Source organism: Anguilla rostrata, chromosome 14, assembly GCF_018555375.3.
Source record: "Anguilla rostrata isolate EN2019 chromosome 14, ASM1855537v3, whole genome shotgun sequence".
NCBI lineage: Eukaryota > Metazoa > Chordata > Actinopteri > Anguilliformes > Anguillidae > Anguilla > Anguilla rostrata.
The window spans coordinates 38,041,140-38,063,286 of record NC_057946.1 but is presented as its reverse complement, the minus strand read 5'-3'; the positions used below and the strand labels follow the sequence as shown (position 1 = coordinate 38,063,286).

At 47.2% G+C, this 22,147-nt stretch overlaps 1 protein-coding gene and 1 long non-coding RNA gene across 2 annotated transcripts in view; both read right to left on the bottom strand.

The window, feature by feature from the left end:
* Positions 1-10,387: 10,387 nt before the first annotated feature.
* LOC135239502 (uncharacterized) lies at positions 10,388-13,379 on the bottom strand. The gene is made up of 2 exons (XR_010325392.1): positions 12,085-13,379; positions 10,388-11,928 (listed from the first exon to the last, which is right to left on the bottom strand). It is a non-coding gene; the product is annotated as an uncharacterized LOC135239502 (long non-coding RNA).
* A 1-nt stretch (position 13,380) lies between these two features.
* The window catches only part of brinp1 (bone morphogenetic protein/retinoic acid inducible neural-specific 1), a 113,016-nt gene continuing 104,249 nt past the window's right edge, over positions 13,381-22,147 (bottom strand). Inside the window, exons 7-8 of the mRNA XM_064308183.1 lie at positions 19,616-19,838; positions 13,381-15,490 (exon numbers count right to left, since the gene is read on the bottom strand). Of these exons, the coding sequence (XP_064164253.1) occupies positions 14,350-15,490; positions 19,616-19,838 (1,364 nt within the window). The 3' untranslated portion in view covers positions 13,381-14,349. The remainder of the gene's footprint in view (positions 15,491-19,615; positions 19,839-22,147) is intronic.

Here is a 22,147-nt window from a genome sequence, read left to right as displayed (position 1 = left end):
CCGCTGCCTTACTCTAATTAGCACTGCATGCTAAAATGCGACTAAAAAAAAAAACTGACGATGAGCTGAAGATCATCACACTCTCATTCCTCCTTGTTTGCTCCTCCCTGATGGATACAATGAAAGAACTAAAACCTAAAAATCCTTCTCAAGTCTAAAACAAGCTAACTATTTATACATATACATGCGTGTGCGTGTGTGCGCGTGTGTACTCTGTATGTGTGCGTGTGTGACTGCACGCAGTCAGTCACGTAGGTGAGGTTGGAAATAGTTCTACAAAGGTATGCTAAGAATATCGCAGTGAAGCGTGGTTCTCTTCCCCCTCACTGCGTGGGCTGGGGGGGTGGGGGGTGGGGGGTGGGGGGGGGCAGTGTGGAGTAGATTATGTGAAGGCTGGCACGACACTTAGCTGTAACCTGAAAAAGCTTCCCCTTTCATTTTGTCAGATTAGAAGACCAAAATCCTTGGACTCGCCTAATATTTCTCCCCCAGGATTATACTATACTTTAGAGAGAGAGAGCGAGAGCGAGAGAGAGAGAGAGAGCGAGAGAGAGAGAGAGAGAGAAATCAGGATCTAATTGATATACTGAATCACGAAGCCAATATTTGTCGTGATAAATTAGATGGCCTTTCATTCATTCATTTCATTTATTTAAGTGTGCTATAGACATGTATTTGCAGTGAGTCAGCCTGCAGTGTAATGATAAGCAATCAGCAGACATAAAACCACCAGTACAGCGTTAAAAACACAGGAGTCAAAGAAAAAACATTTACTGTGTTTAGAAAATGCAACTGTTATGCTCAGTTCAGGTTTGAGTAGAGATAAATTGTGAATTGTTACGCAAAACCTGCTTATATTTGTAATATGTTTAGTGTCAAATCAATCATAAATTTGGGAAACAGATTCACACAAAATATATGGTGCTGCATCAGTGCTGCCTGAGGAGTTGAGCTGAAGTTGAGAGCTTTTTTGGGGTTTGAATATGAGCAAACAAAACAAGCATGTCCGATCTGATGAAAACCAAACGTCCGATCAGCACTGGGTAGGGTGAGCAAATATTGGATTTCAAAAAAGCAGACAGGGAAGGTGTTATGAACGTAGCAATAGGCTATTCCTTTGTTTATACACGATCTATGGAACAAGCAGAACCTAACCGCCATTTTTAGGAAATATTCCAGTATTTTCTGTCCAAATATTTTCTCATGAATATGATTGCTAGGCTAGCTAGCGCACTTTGTGAGACTTGATGTTTGACTATGGCGACTTGGCGGCCCAGCGGCGTGTCTCCAGGAAGTCAAAATGAAGGGTGCGCCCGGTGTGTACAGCCGACGTTCCTGTATTTACGGTGCATTTCCACTGCGGTGTCAAAAGCAGCGCGATTTGATGCCTCCCATTCGTTTCCTACGGGATAACCGTCAATCTGCCCCGCAATGCATTCTGGTAGTGGCGCGCTGAAACGACGGGTAGCAGCGCGACAAAAAAGTTGAGCAGAGCTGAACTTTATGCAAATGAATCCGTCGAGCGCGTTTCATTGGGCCAATCAGGTGAAGGCTGCGCTGCTGTTTCTTCAGCCGGCTAGCCGAAATCTTGTTCGGTAAAAAAAAGTTCTGCGCATTTTGAGGATGGAGGAAAAACTGATCATTTCTGTAGCTGCATTCCCGGTGTCATACGAGGTAGAGAGCGGCTATTACTAGCTTCTTGTTGCGGTGCATGGCGGGTTTGAGATATATTGTGATGTTATCTGGATTCAAAATCGGCGACGAATTATCCGGTTTGATAGCTATACGATAGATAGCTAGCTTGTTAACTAACTCTGCTAGCCCTAACCAAAAAACTTAAGAAATTAAACAAATTAAGTCAGTTAAACTTGAAGAGTAATGTTAATTTTATTATGGCTATTCCACTCCCTTGCAAGCTTACTAGACAAAGTATATTGTGATGCTCCTATATTTATACACGTTGCATGGACGGGAACACATTTTCAGCAGGACTTTGTGACACCCACCAGCGCCCACCACATATTTTTTGGACACGCCCCCAAGCAGCCAGGTGACGTGAAGCGACGCGTCGACGCGCGACGTTTGACGCTGCAGTGGACATTCGCCGTCACGATCCATCTACGCGGCTGGGTTTCCGCTGAAGCGATTCGGGTTAAGTACCTCGCTCAGGGGTACGCTGGCAGCACCCCTCTTCTGGGAGCTGAACCTGCCACTTTCGGGTTACGGGCCATTCCCCCGACCGTTTCACTGCACGGTCGCCAATAACCAAGAATACAAATTCACAGGCGCGGATTGACAAATCGACGATAATGCTTACATGGGAGGTGAGGAAAGGCCATTGTTAGACGATCTTCTCCTTTAGCGAGCGCTTCAGTGATTTAAAAATAACCAGAGTGGAGTGCATTCCAGGCACTGATTGCACTGTAATAACGGATTCATATTCAGAAAGGTGTTTGCGTTTAATATCTGAAATCTGATGCGTATCTCTCATTTTTTGCTGGGAGCAAATTTGTGCACTTTGACGCGATGAATCCTTTGGGTTTAATCAGTAATGAAACATCTTGATCCCCCTGACACAGCCTGTGTGTGGGCTAAAATAATCGAATCCAAATCCAAAACAAATTTCAGAGCCAGTATATAAGATAAAAACACTGTGTGGCTATGTCAGTCTGTGGCAATGCGAGCCTATTTGCTTTGTGGTCTAACAAGTGCTTCTTGCAATCAAATATGAAAGTGAATTTGCGTAATTCGATACAGTCTGAGTCCATGATTTAATCCAATTTTACCCTGCAAATCAGATTGGGTATAGGAGACTGCAGAGCATGCATATTTAGCTGGTTGGAGAGCGCTCATTAAGAGAAGCAGGCTTGCTTATCTTCGCTCTGCTGAGACGAAGCATAGATGTTTACCATGACAGAAAGATGATTTCCCCTTGCAGCAGAGAGAAGTTTCAACATCCTCTCTTAATGAACATCTCATTGTTAGGGGGAAAAAAACAACATTCTAGCTTGCGAAGATAAACACTCATTAATCTAATCAAACTGAAAGCTACACTTTGTGTTTTTTTTCTGGATGTGAGTGTGTTCAGAAGTAGATAAAGGTATAAAGATAATAGTTTTAATTAATAGCTTCCTCTCAAAGTGTAACAAAGGCAAGGTAGACTGTTGTACTCGAAGTACAGTACCTGAGACTGACGTCTTTTTAAATTCCCAAATATGTAGGTTAGGTTTTGCTTGTCCTTTCTCTTATTTAAAAATCCAATATACAGTATGCCAATCTTAACAAAGAAAAATAAACTCCAGTTATTTTACTGCACCTACAGACACACACACACGCAGAGTATACTTGTTTTCATCACATTGTGAGGACACGCACACATACACACTCAGTCACCTTGTTTTATAAAGTGCTATATTGACTAAATTGTCATGGATTTTGGTAAAAAATCCCATGGCCTTGCTGTAACCCCCCCCCCCCCAAAAAAAAAAAAAAATTAAAAAATAAGAACACCTTCTGAAGAAAATTCATGTTCGGGTAACCTGGGGGTCCTTTAAACACCACGAGGTGACCCATGAGACCCAAAGAGACCCATGTCTCTTTTACACAAGAGCCCTGACTATTTTAATGATTACAGGTCCCACAAAATAATCCAGCTGAGTTGTTCATCTTTACTTAGAGACAACGGTTTTGCCTATTACACACTGGGACGCATTGTGACTTATTTTCTCAGTTGACATTTAAACTGTATATATATATTTATATATATATATATATATATATATATATATATATATATGATGTGTGGGAACACACATATGTGTTTGCATGTGCATGTGCATATGCAGTATGTATTCTATACAATACGTATGTAGAGTATATGCGCACACACACTCATTAATAATCTCTCCCTGGTAACATCAGAGAGACACACTCAAGCAGACACTCTGTTTCCAGTGAACCGCTCGCCCCGCTAGCGCACGTCCGTAACGGCTCCTCCCCCGTCTCATCTCCGCGGCTCCCAAACGCTCGCCGCCCCCCCCGCGGGCGTCCGGCCCCGCCTCTCCCCCGGCAGGCTGCGCACGGGGCGCGAGGGATTCGCTCGGGTTCCCGCTCGAGGGGCGAGAGTTTTTACGCTAGCGAGCGCGAACGCGCGCGCCACCGCCGCGGGAAGGCCTCGGAGGAGGAAGGAGAGCGCGCTCAGAGGGAGCGCGCTCCGCGCCGCCGCCCGTTCACCCGCCAAAACCAATCCCGTCTCCCTTTGCCTCCGGCGCCGTCGTGTTGACTTAGGCCTCCTCCTGTGGTTTTATTTTATTTTATTTATTTTTTTTTTTTTCCTAGCGCGTTTGCGTAAGTAGCAGTAGCGCTGCCTCTGGGGGAATTTCCTCAGTTCTAATGTGAACGCGGATGAGATGGGAGCACAAGCCTGATACGCGGTGCGGCGGTTAAGGGCCTCGACCTTAGGATCAAGAGGTTGCGGGCTTAAATCCTCGATGGGCATTGCACACTTGAGCGATATGCACTTGGATGACCTCAGTAAAATATCCAGGTCTATAAATGGATAATTATGCAGGTATTTATAAATAAATTCTGTTGCAGCACACAATCCTTGTACTTTCAATTAATGGGGCGGCAAGTTTATTTTCCAGTCAATAGATTGTTGGCTATGAGATACCGTGAATAAATCTGGACTTGCAATATGCGTTAAAAAAGGTTTAAACTTTGGTCCTCGTTCACGCAACGTGCATACGATCATATTTGATCATAAACGGCGTGTAAGAACGTTTCCAGAAACATTTCAGCATTCGTCTTTTTTTCTTATCTATATTTGTTCATATCCGTTTCCTTACGCAAATCACATGAACATGACTGCGTATAAAATTTACAAACAGTCAGCGTTCATCATCTCACACACCTGGGATATGCACAAAAACAAAGGTCTGCATGTGTTATGAATCTCATATTGGTTTTTCATAGGAACTTTTTTAAGAATAAAAGTAAGAATAATTTAAGAATGAGGCCCATTGAAGAATGTAAATCGTCTAAGTTGCTCAGGATAGGCGGAATCTGCAAAGCAAGTATGTAAATACCAAAAGACCGGGCAATGCTAACAGGTGGGGGATTCAGAAGAATTTTATCTGCATACATCAGGAGTCTCAGTGCAGCTTCCTGGCTTTGGAATTATACAATAACTAATAACACTTACATAATTTATTATATTCCGCAAGGAAAGATCGCGCTGACAACATTTGTAATTATATTATCGATTTATCTCTCTTAACACATTAGACCTTTATCCTTTATTCAGCTGGATGTTTTGCGAAGCAATCCGGGTGAAGTAACCAGATTGAGAAAAAACTGCTGTAGCTGAACTTCATCCTCTTTGTCTTCAGCACAACAAAGCCTTCAGCCCGGGCATTCCAAATACAGACCAGGAAGAATTCATTCTGAGGGTGCGGGTGCCCTAAAATATAACTGAAATTATACATGCATAGGAACAGCTGTAGGAATAGTTTCTGAATGTATTTAAAGTCAGGCAGGTGTCAATCACAGCGCGCAGAAATCATACAATCGTTTGTTTCCGCCACTTTAGCGATTAGCTCACGTTACATTAGACCAGAACGAGTGTGATTTATTGGAGGGTGGTAATTACACTCCCGGGCAGCGCCTCCCTCTCTCTTCGCGGCGAAGGGGTCAGGCGTGGGCAACGCAGCGGGCATGGCGGTACACAGAGACCCGCTCGCCTCATTAACACGGGGGAACGCCCGGAGCGTTAATCAGCGTCGCCCGCCCGCCCGCCCACGCAGGCGACCCCGGGGAGGAGACGGCGAGGAAGCTCGGCCACGTTCGGAGAGCACAGAGAGGGAACAGAACATTCGTCTCGAATTCCGTTTTTCTAACGCAGATGGAATTCAGGCAAAAAGGAATTCAGTCTCCTTTCGCGAACTGGCCCCGCGTGTACAACAAATAAACATTTTGTTTTCCCTTAATAAAAAGAGACAGGTTTTGGTGGGGGGGGGTTTGTTTGTTTCTTTTTCCTTTTTTGGTCTCTGTCATCTTAAAAAAACAAACAAGCAAAAATAATAATTCACGCTCTGAACTCGGAAACGAGGATCGTTGAGCTGCTGGCAAGCGTAGCCCCTGTCACAGCTGGTAGCCATTAGCCTAGCGAGCGCGGGCATTTCCACGCTAATCGCGTTCTCTGGCTTTCAGCGCGCAGGGATACGAGAACGCAACGCCCCTGCAAATGGGGCTGGGGAGAGCGCCCGAACGCCCCTGGCGCTTTGTCATTTGCGTCAGAAAAAAAAAAACGTCGGAAAATCTGATCAGAGACATTTCGCCCTCTGTGGACAAAAAAAACGGTCACTCGAGCCTCACTGAAAGATTACATTTTTATTTTATTTTTTTTATCTCAACTGGCCACCAGAATTATGTTTGGCAAAAAAAAAAAAAAAACACTCTCATACAAACAGCTGAAGGTTTATCTTGTGTTTTGTTTCACCCTTCCTGTGTTCGTAGTTTTTATTTCATTTTTGAATGATGACATTTGGAGTCACGGCTTTTTAAAAAGGTGTGAGATTCAGGATGGAATTTATGCTGCATTGTTCCAGACAACATTTCTCAGTACTGCATTTACAAGCTTCTCATAGGACTTGTGCTCTTATTGAAATTGAAAATGGATAATATAAAAGATGGAATGTTACATCTAAATGGATTCATTTCATTCCTTTGTGTGTGCTTGGGTGAGTGTGTGTGCGTGCGTGCCTGCGTGCGAGTGTGTGTGTGTGTGTGTGTGTACAGTACGTGTTCTTCCAATGATACACAATGATACAGACCATATTGAATAAGTGCATAGCGAAAATTTTTCCTTCCTTGGAAAATGGCCCCTGCAGAACTCTACCAGTCGCTTGCGAGCATCAAATAAAACCATCATCCTCAGGAAAGACTATTCTTCTTCTTCTCTGTCCTTTTCAGTTAAGGCTAATGCATTTTAAAGTGTGAGCCTCTTCTGACCAGCCTTTTAATGCTGAAATGCGAAAAAAAAAAGAGAAAAAAATAACAACCTAAAAAAGTGAAAGATTGTTAGAGAAAGAATGTCTCTACCCCTGGTCCTTCAGTGCGTATATTCAGATTTGTCTCATCGTTGACTCTCGGTTTTTCTGTGAAGCGGGACGACTTGTCACGCAGACAGTAAAAGCAGCCGTATCCCGCAGGAATTGGCAGCAAAGTGACCGACTCTCGGCAAATTTATGCCCAGAAACAAATTGGTTACAGGTGCGAGAGTATTTTTCTCCCTCTCCTCTTAGTGTGAGCATCCATTTTAGACAACGTGCAAGTGCGAGCAGACAATGTGCTCTGTCTGGCTGTCTGTCTCCTCGTGCTCAAGTCCGAGTGACGGATGGGGGCGCTCACGGGACTCTCTCACGGTCGACGCTCGGGGAGTAAAACGAGACGACCGTGTGACTGAAGCGCACGCAAAACAATGTTTTTAATTTGCTTTATTACCTTCTTTTTTTTTTTTTTTTTACTCTGAGGAGATGTTGAAAAAGCAGTAGAAAAACAGATAAGCAGAACAAGCTCTGTGTCACAAAAGCTCCTGTAGGTGCTCCATTGAGGACACCCGCAGGGGGTGGGCGGGTGGATAAGGGGAACCTGAGCCCTAAAATATTGGGGGGGGGGGGGGCTGCTGGTTTTCTCACACCAGACTTGTGTTCCCCTCCAGCCCTGCAGCCCCTGAGTCTGGTCCGTTTGCCCTGGAGTGTGTGTTTCTGCTCTCAATCTTTACGGGATTGTGAGCTGTCATATCATGAGCCATACTCACACCTCCGGGTGGGGCCTCGATTTTCCCTGGCTCGTCGCATGACGTCGACGACCTGGATGGAATTTAATTACAAACTAATGCATGCTGGGTACCCATGTTTCCCTCCGGCATCTGTACGGGTCGCTGGCCTGGGAACCAGCATGACTTAGTCTGAACAGAGAAAAGCAGACTGTTGTATCAGAACCGGACACTTACGCAATCTACCACAGAAGAAGAAGGGGACACCTATGCAGTCTACCACAGAAGAAGATCCAAAGTCTATCTGCCCTGTGTGTATACAGCTGAGCCAAGCTTTCGTTTACTCAAGAAGAAGACTGTGCTGCTCCACCTTTCCCCTCTGGGGATTGTAGGGGAAAGAACGTAACTTTAGCCTCAAAGGTGGGGTTCAGGCCTCCTGTGGTGTAGGCACTAGCCGTGTGAGGTAGGCCAGAAGCTGGGCTGACTCATTACAGCAGACACACGGTCGTATCAATGGATTAGACTTAAGTGAGGAATCTGTCATAATCCACGCCCAATGTCAGGAATCCCGTACTGCGGGCGGTCCCGGAGAAAGCACTCGCCGCGTTGAGCAGCTTTCGCGTTCTGCTGCCTCCGAGCGTTGAGTCACGGCAGTTTTAAATATGAATGAGCGTCTCTGATCCGCGCAGCCTGCTTCGCGGGCGTCAAAGCGAATCGTCGCGGTAAACAAATCGTTAAAGCTAATGAACAGAGACGTCTCGATTGGCTAAATGTTCGGCGCCTTCGCTGCGGGAAGCCGGACGAAGCCCGCGGCTCTTTCTCGGAGTCGCGCTGAGGTCTCGCGGCGGTTTCGTCTTCGCCCGAGGCCCCGGTTTAGAGACGCGACCTGATCGAGGCGGTGATTGGGTGGTGCGCTCCGCCTTCCGTCCGCACCTTCTTAATGACCGCTCTAACCGTGCACTCTGGGACGTGCGCCCCGCTCTCCTTCTCGCCGCCTTTCAATCACTTTGTCCCCCGATAGACCTCACTTTTATTTCACCTTTATTTCACTGGGCAAGTCGTTAAGAACAAATTCGTATTCACAGAGACAGATGCGTTTCGTTTAACGTCACTCATTTTCCTTAAATCGTACTGCCGTTACGATACAAAGGCAGAAGGTCTTTCCGTCAAACGCAAATCTGTAATATGTTTTTATTTGCACCTGACACGATTCAGGTTTGGCACAGCATACGGGCGGAATGCACACGCAAGCAAGACCTCTCCATTTCTTTTGAGTCGGTTATTCGTTTACTTTTTAATTTTCCACTCCTTTGGCTTTGACAGCTCGGAACAGGAAGCGTAGACCCAAATTAGTCTGTATTTGTCATAATTCAGACCTCTCAAGAATAACAAATCTTAGATACTCTTCAAAGGGGATAAACAACGTAAAATGTCTTATTCAATGATTAGAAAGTTCTATCCTCAGACAAATATGTCATTTCTTTTGTAGTTTTTTTTGCCATTGTAGTTTTAGTAAGTTTAGCAACACAAGTTCCCCTGTGAGTGGTTCTCCTTGCCGCTGGGTTAAAAATGAAATTTTAACTAGACCCAACACAAAATAATGCAGCGTTGCTCTGGGGGAGAGCATTTCAGTCGGCAGTGAACAGTCTGCTCATTGTGCAACAGTGACACCTCTGGTCATGTGGGGAACTGCCGTGTATTGCACCAGATCACTCAGCTAACGCAAAAATTTAATGTTCTCGCAATGTTACCAGAATGTTTTGTCAACGTAATAACATTGCCACTACATGGCAGCAACACCGTGAAAATGTTTTGTGTTCCCTGGGATGCACCACAAGTCATCTTCCAGCGCAGGGAACGGCTTACTCATCGTGCAACAGCGACCCCCACTGGCCATGTGGGGACCTGCGCTCTACTTGCACCAGATAAGCGCTCATCTCCCAGCACAGCGACTGCGCAGCTCGGCTAGCGGATGGAGGGGGCGGGGACGCGGGGGCGGCCGTCCGCTGGTCTGCAATCTCTCCGCATTTATAGAGGACTTCACAGTAATGGGCTCAGCCAAAGTGTGACCAGGAATTTCCAGTTAAGAGACAAGAGAACAAAAGGCAATAGAGAGTGTGCGTGTGTGTGAACTTGTAATACTATCTTTGTGGGAACCAAATGTCCCCTAAGGATAGAAAGATGAGGAAAATTTATCTTTGTCGGGACCTTTTGCTGGTCCCCATAAGGTCAAGAGGCTGTTTTAGGGTTATGGTTAGGACTTAGGGTTAGGGTTAGGGTTAGAATTAGGCTAAGGTTAGGGTTAAGGTTGGGCATGTAGTGGTTAGGGTTAGGGTTAGAGGTTCCGGAATGAATGTAGTCAATGGGAAGTCCTCATAAGGACAGCAGTACGGGACTGTGTGTGTGTGCGTGTGTGTGTGTGTGTGTAAGGGAAAACAGCATCCTCAGACTCTTGTGAAATCACAGCCTTGTATGATTAGAGCTGAGCAGGGTATGTGGCCTCTGTATCAGACAGAAACATTAAAACCTCAAAGTCCACTCAAATCACTTTCCCTCCCACCTCCCCCATTCCCTGGTCTGAACTTCAACGCGGCACACACAAACATAAGATTTTTCTTAGTAAATATAGCCTTTTAATGTGAAATTGATTGATTATTATATCACACATTCATTTGAAGAAAGCTACGATAATGGATTCAGCAGAACAACAAAAGAAAATGACACAAACAGAAGTACCAGTTGCCATAGCATCAGCTGAATGTATCCGAGTGTGTGTGTGTGTGTGTGTGTGTGTGTGTATTTGGGTGTTTGTGTGGACAGCGTACAAAATGTTGTGGTCAAAAATGATTGGTTTTATGTGTACTTTATAGTTCATGTACATGCTTACAACCTAGGCCTATTCAGTCTAAATACAATACGATTTGTCCTTAACCTTGAGGAATTTGCTTAATTGCATGTTGCCTTTGTTGATTTGTACACGCCAATGTGAGTTCTGCAGTCATAGGACGGAAAGGTTAACTCATCAAAAATGGACATTCAAATTGGAGTTAAAGACACGCAAAAGGCCTTAATGGCAACTTAGAGGATTTCCAATACAGTTCAGGGAGAAACACAACCGTAAATGACGTGACGACACCAAAAAAACAAACAAAAACTGCACAAAACCTGAATTTTGTATGGCCATAATCTCACTCCAAAAACTGAGTGAAATGCAAACAATGCAGTACTCTTGTAAACTGAAAATCCGTAGGAGAGCTATACAAATGTTTGTTTCCATTTATTTTTAATTTAAATCCATTTCTAAAACAGGGGTTCGCAAAACTATGGGCTGTGGACCACTAGCGATCACTACATTTGAAGAAAATGAAATCAGTCATATGTAGCTAGCTGGTGCTGGTCTTTTTCAGAATGTATTCAAACAAATGGCATTCACATCCCATTGATAACTAAAAGTAAGGGCATGTGCATTTAGAATATGCAATCTTACGGTTTTACATGGTACGCTAAAACCTTCAGTCGATTCAGAGGTCCATAAAAACAAAGAACCACTGCTCTGAACCATCAGACAGCATGTTGAAACCCACAAATCAAATCAATTTTGATTAATAAATGGTGGTGTCCGATAGAGGGAAGAGAGATATTTGAGGAAAAAACGTTTTTATGGTTTTAAGTTTTTCCGTTTGTTCTAAGACTCTGCTTAGTAGTAAACTCAGCAAACAGGAAAGCAGAGCAAGTTCAAGACTCACAGGCATGGTTTAGAACACTAGTCATGTAAAGTGTTTCAGTAGCTTATAAAAATAAAACAAATTCTGCATTTCATCATATAACATCTAATTTCTTGGGTTTGTCTCCCACATACAGAATATGTCCATACTGAAGACACCTGCATTTTAATAATAATAATCATAATAATCATAGTAATAATAATGATAATATGTTCCTCAGAGGTGAGAGCAGAGAACACTACAGGTAAGGAGAACTGAAGACATAGGCGGTGTTCTAAATGCTCTTAGCCAATAAAACGAACGAAATAAAACTCAATAAAGCAGCGCAGCACGGAACTCCTAACACGGACAGGAAGTGGCCAGAGAGGCCAACGCAATGTGCAAAAGGCCGGGTGGCACACTACAGGTGCTGTGCTAGAATACAGCCTCTCACATCCCAAACCGAATACAGCCTCTCACATCCCAAACCGAATACAGCCTCTCACATCCCAAACCGAATACAGCCTCTCACATCCCAAACCGAATACAGCCTCTCACATCCCAAACCGAATACAGCCTCTCACATCCCAAACCGAATACAGCCTCTCACATCCCAAACCGAATCCTGTCAAACGAATCCCACTCTGCTCCTAGCTTAGCTTTCTTCCTCCATTCATAATACTTTTTTAAGTACAGACTTTTTTATGGTGCAGGTACATCAAGACAACATAACTTATTTACACACACAAATGTACATCAGGCGAAATGACACGTTTCCTCTCTGCGCTGTCGAGCCGCCGCCAGTCTCACGCTCGGCTCTTTCCAAACGATTCCCTTTCGGACGCGCGGACGTGCGCGGTTCGAGGGGAGGTTTCAGACCCCCCCCAGTCACACCCCCCCCTCCACCCCTCCCCAGCTCGGACAGAAAACTATTTAGACACGGATGGAGACTGTTTCCGGAGCATTCTTTAATCTGAGGAACAGGAAAGACCGGGAGGAATAGACGGGGCTTCTGTGATCGAGCTTCTATCTGGGTCAGTCGTGTGTGCATCCTAAAACATTCAAGCCAATCTCCTGGAACTCTCCACAAAACAGCAGGTTAAAGGGATAATTAACAGGCACTTAATCATATAATAATAATAATAATAATGATCATAATAATAGTTATAATAATAATAACGTCACCACTGTTGGAATTTTTCAGGACTTCTGGATTTAGAAAGGATTTTAGCATGAGTTCCACTTTAGGATGAGATCCCCTGACAGAAAAAGACTACAAAACCCACAAGCACGCAGTCGCGCCTGACTGAAGAACTTCCGAGTCCCAACGGCAGCCGAACCGCGCGCTAAGGCAACGTCGTTTCGAACCCGCGCGGGGCGGCCGCGAGCCAATCGGCACTTAAAGCTTCGCACGCGCGCGCACCCAACGCGAGCGGGATCCCAGGCGGAAGTCGTCTGAAAAACCCGGCACTTCGACGCGGGCGCGTGACACACAACGCACGCTCCCTCCGGGCTAACGGGACTGCGATGGCTTTTACGGTAGTATGTCTTAATCCTAAGCACGGTAAGTATATGCTATTTCTTTACACTTTTTTCCCTCCTCTCTCATCCATTATAGATGCAAGTCGCAACGTGAAAAAAAAAAAGAAGAAGGGAAAAAGCAGCCTCGTGTTCGGTACGTTTTTCACAGGGAACAATGCGCGCGGGCTTTCGTGTTTCGCGTTCGCCCCCCCGGGAAGTACGCGGCTTGTCCCGCGCCCGCCGCGGACGCTGGCGAACGATCGATGTTTGACGCCGGCGAGCTCGACGCGTCGGCGGTCGCGGGCCCGCGCTCTGTCGCTAAGCCGTGCGAAACGGCGTCGCCTGTTCGTCTCCGGACCGCAGCGACACGCCCCGCGAAGCAAAAAAAAAAAAAAAAAAAAAAAAAAACGCGGACAGATTTTTTTTCGTCCTATATTTTTTTTTCACCGTTCGTTTTGCCAGCTGTGGACTGGCGGTGACCCGCTCGCGGTGAAACCCGCTCGTTTGACCCGCGATTCGTCCGCAAAACAAACGCCGCTAATCGCCGAGCGAATTAAAATAAAGGGGGGGGGGGGGGGGAAAGCGGACGACTTCCGCGTTTTCAAAAAAAAAAACAAACAATGCCGCGCAGCTGGGCTGGCTTTTGTGTCCTGTTCCGTGAAAAGGGAGCGAGTGGCTTTTGTGTTGAACTGTGTGCAACTGCGATGCTAATCGGTCTCTGCTTGAGACTGTGCTAGGAGAGACTCCTTGCGCCAAGCCATGTAGATAAAGCAATACCGACCGGGACATTATTTATCCGTATATTCTTAATAAAACGTTTGTTTTAAACTATACATACATTTTTCACCCATTCTGCACATAGACAAAATGCCATTTTGTTAAAATAAAGGTCATTTAAAAATGTTTTTTTAAAGTTAAGAATGGCAGTTTTGATGTCCCACGGTTCCCTCAGAGTAAAGTCAAGGCCTCAGTCTCCAGATGTTTTTTTTTTCCTTTCTTTATGTTCTTTTAGGAAACGACAGACATGCTTTTGACAAATATGGTACAGTCTTGTTAAATGGTTTGTTAAAGTTCATCTCCATCCTTCTCCAACTAAAACGCTCTTTCTTTTTCCCTTTAAGCTTTTTTTTTTCTCTGTTTAACAATTACATTTACAAAGTTTTCAATATTACATCAAAAAAGTAGAACAAAAAAAATGTCCAAAAGAAAGAAGAAATAAATATAAAGGAAAGTTTCTGTTTTTCTCCGAACGTTTTTCCGTTTCATTTAATAGAATTTTAGATTTTTTTTTGTTCATTCCTTCGTTTGTTTATTTTTTTCGTTTAGTGCGTTTCGTCAGGCGAGTCCTCAGCAGAGCTTGGTGGTCAGGTGGTCGGACTGCTTGAGGATCTCCGTGTTGTACATGTCCAGGGCGTGGTTGACGCGGATCATCTCGCTGTTGTTGAGCTTGAGCCGGTGCTTGAGCATGCAGGAGAAGAGGTCCAGCCGCGGCTTGCCGGGGGCAACGGGCGGGGCCAGGCGGTTTATCCGCTCCCGGATGTCCAGGAGGAGGAGCATGACCGAGGAGGAGGAGTAGAACTGTGTCCCCTGCGTGTACGACTGGTTGACCTGCTGCACGGCGCTCCGCAGCAGGTCGGCGTTGAAGCGGAGGCTGTAGCCGAACACCTGCACGTCCGAGATCTTGATGTAGATCTGCCGCTTGCTGGGGTCCGACAGGTCCACGGGGCCCTGGCCCGTGTCGTTGCGCAGGGTGCTGGGCACCTTGGCCCGGCTCCGCAGGTAGATGTGCACCGTCTCGAAGAAGGTCTTCCAGCGGTTGCCCAGCAGGAGGGTCCAGTTGAAGCACTGGGAGCTCTGCAGGCGGACCTTCTCCCAGCGGGGGTAGCCGTGCTCGCCGAAGGGCATGCTCCAGCCCTCCGAGTGGCTCCCGCTGAAGGGGTTGACGTAGACGAAGAACATGGGGTCCACGCTGCTGTTGCGCATCTGGCAGATCTTCATGGAGAGCCCGATGACCATGTGCAGGTAGTCCATGCGGTTCTTGTTGCTCTTGAGGGTCAGCGACATCCTCTTCCGCCAGCGGGGGTCGAAGAAGGTCTCCAGGCGGATCTCGTTGCTGATGAAGGTGGTGTGGACGTAGAGGCGGGAGTCCATCTTCTGCAGGAGGTACTTGAGCTCCAGGTCCTGGAAGTCCAGGTCGGTCTCGAAGCTGAGGAACTGCTCGCTGCGCTCCGAGTCCACGTTCTGCGGCTCGCAGCGCCCCCGGTACAGCTTGAAGCCCTTGTTGCAGGAGCCGCACTGCGAGATGTTGGCCAGGCTGCACATGGCGCAGCTGTTGTTGCCGCCGATGACGCAGGGCACGGGCCGCTGGCACAGGCTGACGCCCGTGTGGCACACGCACGTCCGCTGGCTCTCCAGGAAGGTGCCCCAGAACCCGTTCTCGTTGCAGTACAGGAAGGACTGGACCCGGTTCAGCCACTGCAGCACGGACCTGGAAGGGAAAGAAACACACACACCGGAGACGGCGTTAGCGGCGGCGGGCATGGCGACTCGCGCGGCCCTGTGGTTCCGGGGGATCAGGCTAAACGACCGCGTCACGGCGCTTTCGTCGCAATCCGTTCCGCCGAACGAAAGATAATGCGACCCTGAGCCGTCGGATTTCCACAGCGCGTTATCCTCCGCTCGAACCCGCTAAACCCCGTCTTCACTGCCTGCGCCCTCTCCCGTAAGCTCGGCGGCCTGACGTTTGGTCAGCCGGAGGGGGGGGGGGTGGGACGGGTCGCGATCTTCCGAACCAGAGAGAGGATCGGCCAAGGCCCGACCTGACACGGACCGGCCGGACGACTTCCTGTCGGCGAGATCGGAGCGGGATCAAGGGGCTACAAATCAACGCTCGATCAGCTCCGGGAGCGGCTTGTTTTCCTGACAACCGAGACGCTGGCTTCAGATGGCGGGTAATTAAATACGGCCTTTCTACTTGGCTTCTCCGCCGTGTTAAAGCTGTCAATCACGACGGGAAAATATCGCCTCCCCGCCACCCCTGCTCTGATCTAATCCAGCGGGTGGCATGTCGATTGCAGAATAATTCAGTTCAGAGTACTATTCACATAATTTGCGGTCGAGCAAGGCTGCGTTTCTGTTAATGTTAACGTTCATGTAATTTCAGCGCATAACACTGTTAACACTGTTCAAAAGCAACATTTATCTTAGCCCCTAAATGCCAAGGCGGTTTTGGGAAAACCTGTTTAACCACAAATACAGAACGTTTCACTGCCCTGTATTAAATATTAAATATTGCTTTACTTTCGTCCTTCCGCGTCGCACCCTGACACGAACAATGATTAAATGAGGTCATCAAAGTAAGGTCATCAAAGCTAAGCAAAGTCGTAAAACAGTGGGACAGAAAATATGGAAAGGAACAGGAATATTCCGGGGACTAAACATATTTACACAAAATAGGATCTGAATGCGGTGCTGCTTTCCACGTTAAATATCATAAAAGTGTATTTCACCATCTTTCAGACGTATTTGCTTTGACGAATGCTTTGACTACAATGGCCACTTTAGTAGGATGCCATTGAGTCAGGTTACTTCCTGAGAAGAAAATAAATCAGACGATTTTTTTTTGTATCGTTTTACACGTCCGTCACCTCTCCCTCAACCGGTGCTGTTTCATTTGATCCGCCAGACGTCGATCTCCGGGAGGGTTTTATCACGGAAACGACTTTCTCGGTGCGAGTCTGGAGAACAGCGCGTGACGCGAGGGAATGAGATGGAAATGGGGGGAAGTAAATGCTGTTTGTTCTGGCGAATCGCCGCGCGGTCCGCGGCTCGCGTAGCGAGGCGGCCCGCTGCATATTTGCCGCCGCGCCCCGTCAGCGTACGCCATCGCGTATAACCGTCCTTTCGGAAAAGAGGAACGTCACCATTCCTCGAATCTCTAGCTCTATCCACCGGCACGTCTGAGGGATTAATACGCGTAAGTGGTCGATGGCGCGACAGATTCATTTATTTATTTAGCACATATACATATTTCTTTTCCACTGTAATGCAATTTATGGCCTGAAAACACGAGAATCTATAACCGTTTTCATTTTGAGAAGAGGAAATGGACTTCACTGTTAATGTGGATGTGATTACCGTTTCAGCATAAACTACGGAGAACTCACATCCATCTTGGGACACACTGACATCACGTTCCTAATATGCAAACGGAGATGCCTACTGTATCTGTGTCCCTGCCAGCTGGTGGCCTGACGATCACGTTTACAGTGAGTGGCTGACGTGGTTGAAACAAACGTTTTTTTAGAAACAAACAGCTCCGCACACGGGTTAACACAGCTCATGCCACCCGCCGTTCGCCGGCTGCTACTGTCGACCGATGAGCCCAGCTAAGTTTGAGGCTTAATTTCCACCAGCAGTCGGCTGCATGTTTTAATTCAAAAAGGTGGGGCACTGAGTTTTGGTTAGCGACTGGTGCAAATTCATTTCGTCCAAAACGCGCCTCCTCGACTTCCTTTCATAAGTACCGTTTAGGCCGGGTCATGACAGTGTAGTGGTGTGATGTCAGAAACTCTCTATACAGGGAGACTCTTACACATAGAGGACTACTGGCAAGTGTGTAAAACGCCAATCGTGTGTAATTTGTATGCATTCAGAATGCTTTAGCGATGCTGCATCTTGACTCTCGTTTTTAAAGAGAGTCTTTACAAGTCAGTCAATGGCAATGTCGTTTGAGATGTCTGGCACTATTTTTCACATTAATTGGGAGAATGTACTTTTACTTTTCACCGAAATTGCAAGCCACTCTGAGTAAGAGTGTCTGCTACTGAATAAAAATGTAATGTAGAGCAGCGAAGCGTTCTTGGCATACAAGAAGGCCACCCTGACAAATCATGTTTGCTGCACCTAGAGAACTGCAGAATGTCGTGGGTTCGAACCTCGGCTTGGGGCCTTTCTGTGTGGGGTTTGTGTGTTCTCCTCGTGTCCGTGTGGGTTTCCTCCGGGTACTCCGGTTTCCTCCCACAGTCCAAAGACATGCAGGTTAGGCTAATTGGAGACTCTAAATAGCCAATAGGTATGAGTGTGTGAGTCAATGGTGTGTGTGCCCTGCAATAAGTGGGTATAGATAATGGATGGATGGATGGGTCATCATGATCTGGATATAACATAGTACACTAATGATTTGTGATAGAGAAAATAGAATGTCAGTGATATGACTTATGATTTTGCAATCTTCCCCTTTGACCACCGTTCAAATACTGAGCTTCTGGTCTCCCTGCAATCTGCAATAACTTCCTGCCACTTTGCTGACATGGCTACCTTGTGGAAGACCTCCATGCAAATAAATGATTAAAAAAAACTATAATCTTCTAAAGATCTAGCCACTAAACTGACACTACGAAAGCGGTTTTTATTTTTAATCTTGCTTATTTGACATTTGAGAATCAATAGCTTAAGAATGAAAAGTAAACACTGAAAGGGACTGGCTGCTTTTTTATGTTTCTGGGACGGAGGTTCTTCAGAGTAAATTCTGCATATTTCTCCTGTTGTCACCGGGCCTCTGGTTTGATTCGCAGTGTTTGTCGTTTAATCCCGTCCCGAAATCGCTCCGCGTTCCGAAATGGAGATAAGCCCCTGTTTACACTGCGACGTGCGGCTTCGACGATCACACTCGCCTGTCTTCCGCGAAATAAAATCAAAAACAATATTTAGGTTTATTTAACACATGCGGGGAATGTGCCTGAGAGGCACGGGATCCGAAAGGTTTCTCTGGCTCACGCTAATCTCCTTCCCCCCTCAGAACCTGGGACTTCATCCTTTTATCGCCGACCGCAAAACGGTTTGGAATAGGAAACGAAAACCCCCGGCAGAACAGGACGTACCGGCGGCTAGCTGTTAGCCATGCTGAGGGGAAAGAGGCAAATTTAGACGCCGCCGACGCATCTGAAAGCGCACAAAGCTGAACCGCGCGCCTGTGAAATGGCTCCCCCGGCTATTTCCTGTCATTCAGGGCCAAATTATCGTTGATGTCTGCAGACTCGCGAACCCAAGTCTCCTTTTTTCGGGGTTTGGCGGCTTTTTCCCTCCCTCCCTCCCTCCTTCCTCCCTCCTTCCTCGCCTGAGATCAAGCGCTCTTGACTAGCAGAGCGGCGGCGCCGTTAGCCCTGGATCGCGGCCGCTCAGCCCTCGACGTGAGGAGCTCTGCCGCGGAGGACGGGAAAGGAGAGCTGGCGCCTCGGTCAGAGCCGCAACGTCCTCCGCTGCCCGGCGGCCGACAGAGTGCCGGCCGCGGCAGCGCCCGAAATGTAACACAATGTAATGTAATGTAATGTGACATAATGTAATGTAACACAATGTAATGTAATGCAACATAACGTAATGCAACACAATGTAACGTAATGCAACACAATGTAATGTAATGTAACATAACGTAATGCAACACAATGTAATGTAATGCAACACAATGTAATGTAATGTAACATAACGTAATGCAACACAATGTAACGTAATGCAACACAATGTAATGTAATGTAACATAACGTAATGCAACACAATGTAATGTAATGTAACACAATGGAATGTGTGGAGGTGGGAGTGAGCGGCGGGGCCCCACCTCTCCCGGGGCATCTGGTGGTTGGGGTTGTGGTGACAGCGGATGCTGAGGCCGAACAGCTTGCGGGCAGTGCGCTGCATCTTGAGCCGCTGGGCCTCCAGGGAGCTCTGGAGCAGCCGGTACCGCGCCTGCAGGTCCCAGTCCCCGCCCCACAGCAGGTGCACGCTGCTCACCGGCAGGAAGTGGGTGGAGGGCAGCCTCTTCAGGAACGACTTAAACTCATCTGAGAGAGGGGGAGATGGGGAGGGATGGGGGAAGGGAGGGAGAGGGAGGGAGAGGGAGAGAGGGAGGGGGAGGGAGGAAGGAGGGGAGGGGAGAGGGGAGGGAGGGTGAGGGGAGAGAGGGAGAGAAGAGAGGAGAGAGAGACGACAGAGGAGAAGAGGACAGAGAAGGGGAGGAGAGGGGGAGACAGAGGGGGGAGAGAAAGAGAACAGAGAGGAGGGGGATGTGATAAGGTCAAGTACGGCAAGGGGACGGTATCCTAGGCAGGTGGGAGGTAACGCTGAACAACCAAGAGAAAAGTGATGTCTCTCTGTCTGCAAGGGCATGGGTGACACTTACAGAAAGGAGGGTAAGGTGTGGACAGGGGGGGAGGTGGGGATGGGGGAGGGGGGAGGGGGGGTGGGGTGTTCAAATGTGACACGGCTCAGTGTACCCGGGGGGGCAGGATCCAAACCCACACGCCCAGGCACGTGTGCGCCGCATCCGTTAAGTCATGTGACCCGTCCCGCGCGCGCGCTATTTCTGCGTTTCCTGCGACAGCTAACGCGGAGACACGTGCCGCACGGGAAGTGTGTGAAAGCGGAAAACGGCACGCTAAGACTTCTTATTCGAGTGCCGCTCCAGGGTAGCCAACGCTAAGGAAAGTCAGAGCAAAGAGAGACAAATTGTGACCTATTTATTTATTCATTTATCTGTTTTTTTATATATATATATTTATTTATTTTTACTATTTTGCGTTTTCTCTGGTTATAGAAATATGAAAGAGCACGTTCGCAAGATTCATACCGTGATTGTGGTGGTGCGACAAAAATGAAGGAATGGTTAGCTAGCTGACGAGTCAAAGAACTCTCTAGAAAGACGATTAGCACACCGATGACGCAATAGCAGGACACTGCGTAGTGAACATAGATGCAAAAACATGAGGAATTCTGACCAGTTATAAGTGTTGTTAGTAAGCCGCGCCTGTCCAATCCCCTGTCCCCTCCCCAAAGGGACTTCGTTTGGACGTGACCCGCCCCAAATCCCGCCCACGAATGGCGAGGTTCACCCGGCGACCGATCGTCAGGTCGGTTTCAGCATTCCGCTTCAGGGAGACGTGAGAAGCAGGCGGTCGGCTCCCAACGTCAATTTCTGGGACAGGGAGGCGTGTCCAGGGAGAGAGCTAGCTTTCTGATTGGTCAACAGACATCACCATGGATGGATCAACTGCGTCTTCCAATTCCATCTAAATCCTTACCAGGATTGCGAACCAACCCAAACAGGCTTATTTTATATCAAATGAATCACACCAATTGCACAAATTGCACACACACACAAACGTGCACACACACTTGGGCAGGTGTGCGCGCACACAAACACGCACCCGCCACCGTTTCATAGTTTGCAGATTAAATTCGCTCCCGTGGATGTGGTACCGATCCCAGCCAATCACAGGCCTCACTCAGCTGTGAGGTCATCTTCAGAGGTCTGACAACGCCAGCTCTCCACTGTCTCTCTTTTGCAGCTGTAAGACAGCGCATGCTGGGGGGGAGGGGGATGGGGGGGGTTACTGTACAGCCGGTCCATTTAGAAATTGTCTGGTGGCAGAAATATTTCTGTGACCTTGAGGAGCCTCAACGCAATCTGTGTGTCCTCTGTTATATATAGCCGGGCTCTTTTATTCTTTTATTTAGGCTCTTATGAAATGTTAATAATGTATAAGGGAACCGGGCGTGCTGGACTGATACTCAGATTCCTCAGGAGAGGACCTCGGCCTTCTCTCCTCTGTTTGTGTATTCCGATCGGATCAGCTGGGGGCTGGAGAAAGTGACTGTTTGTGTCAGACAGCAAATCCAGAAATTGTGTTTATTCAGACTCCCGATTATCTCTGGGAACGAGCTGATGTTGGTGTGAAAAGAGAGGGATTTCGTTGGCAGGACTCGCCCGTTATATAAGTGTATAATTAAAAGGCTTTTTTTTTTTTTTTTTGGAGGCAAAGCGCCGTCCAAACGCTCTTGATATTAACTTGGCGCACGCACGGATGCTGTTGAACAAGTCCCAATTCATTTCGCTGAGATTTTAAGGGGGGACACACTGTTTTTATGAATCGTGAATCATTGTAACTGCTGAATGAACGCTATGTAATCACTTACTGCTTCAACCCCTCCTTCAACTGTGTCTTCCTCAAGGTAGTGTGTGTGTGTGTGTCTGAATGCATGTCTGTATGTGTGCATTAGTGTGTGCACGTGCCTACATGTGTGTGCATGTGTGCATGTGCGCGCATGCATGTGTGATGTGTGTGCATGTGTGTGTATGAGTGTGTGTTTGTGT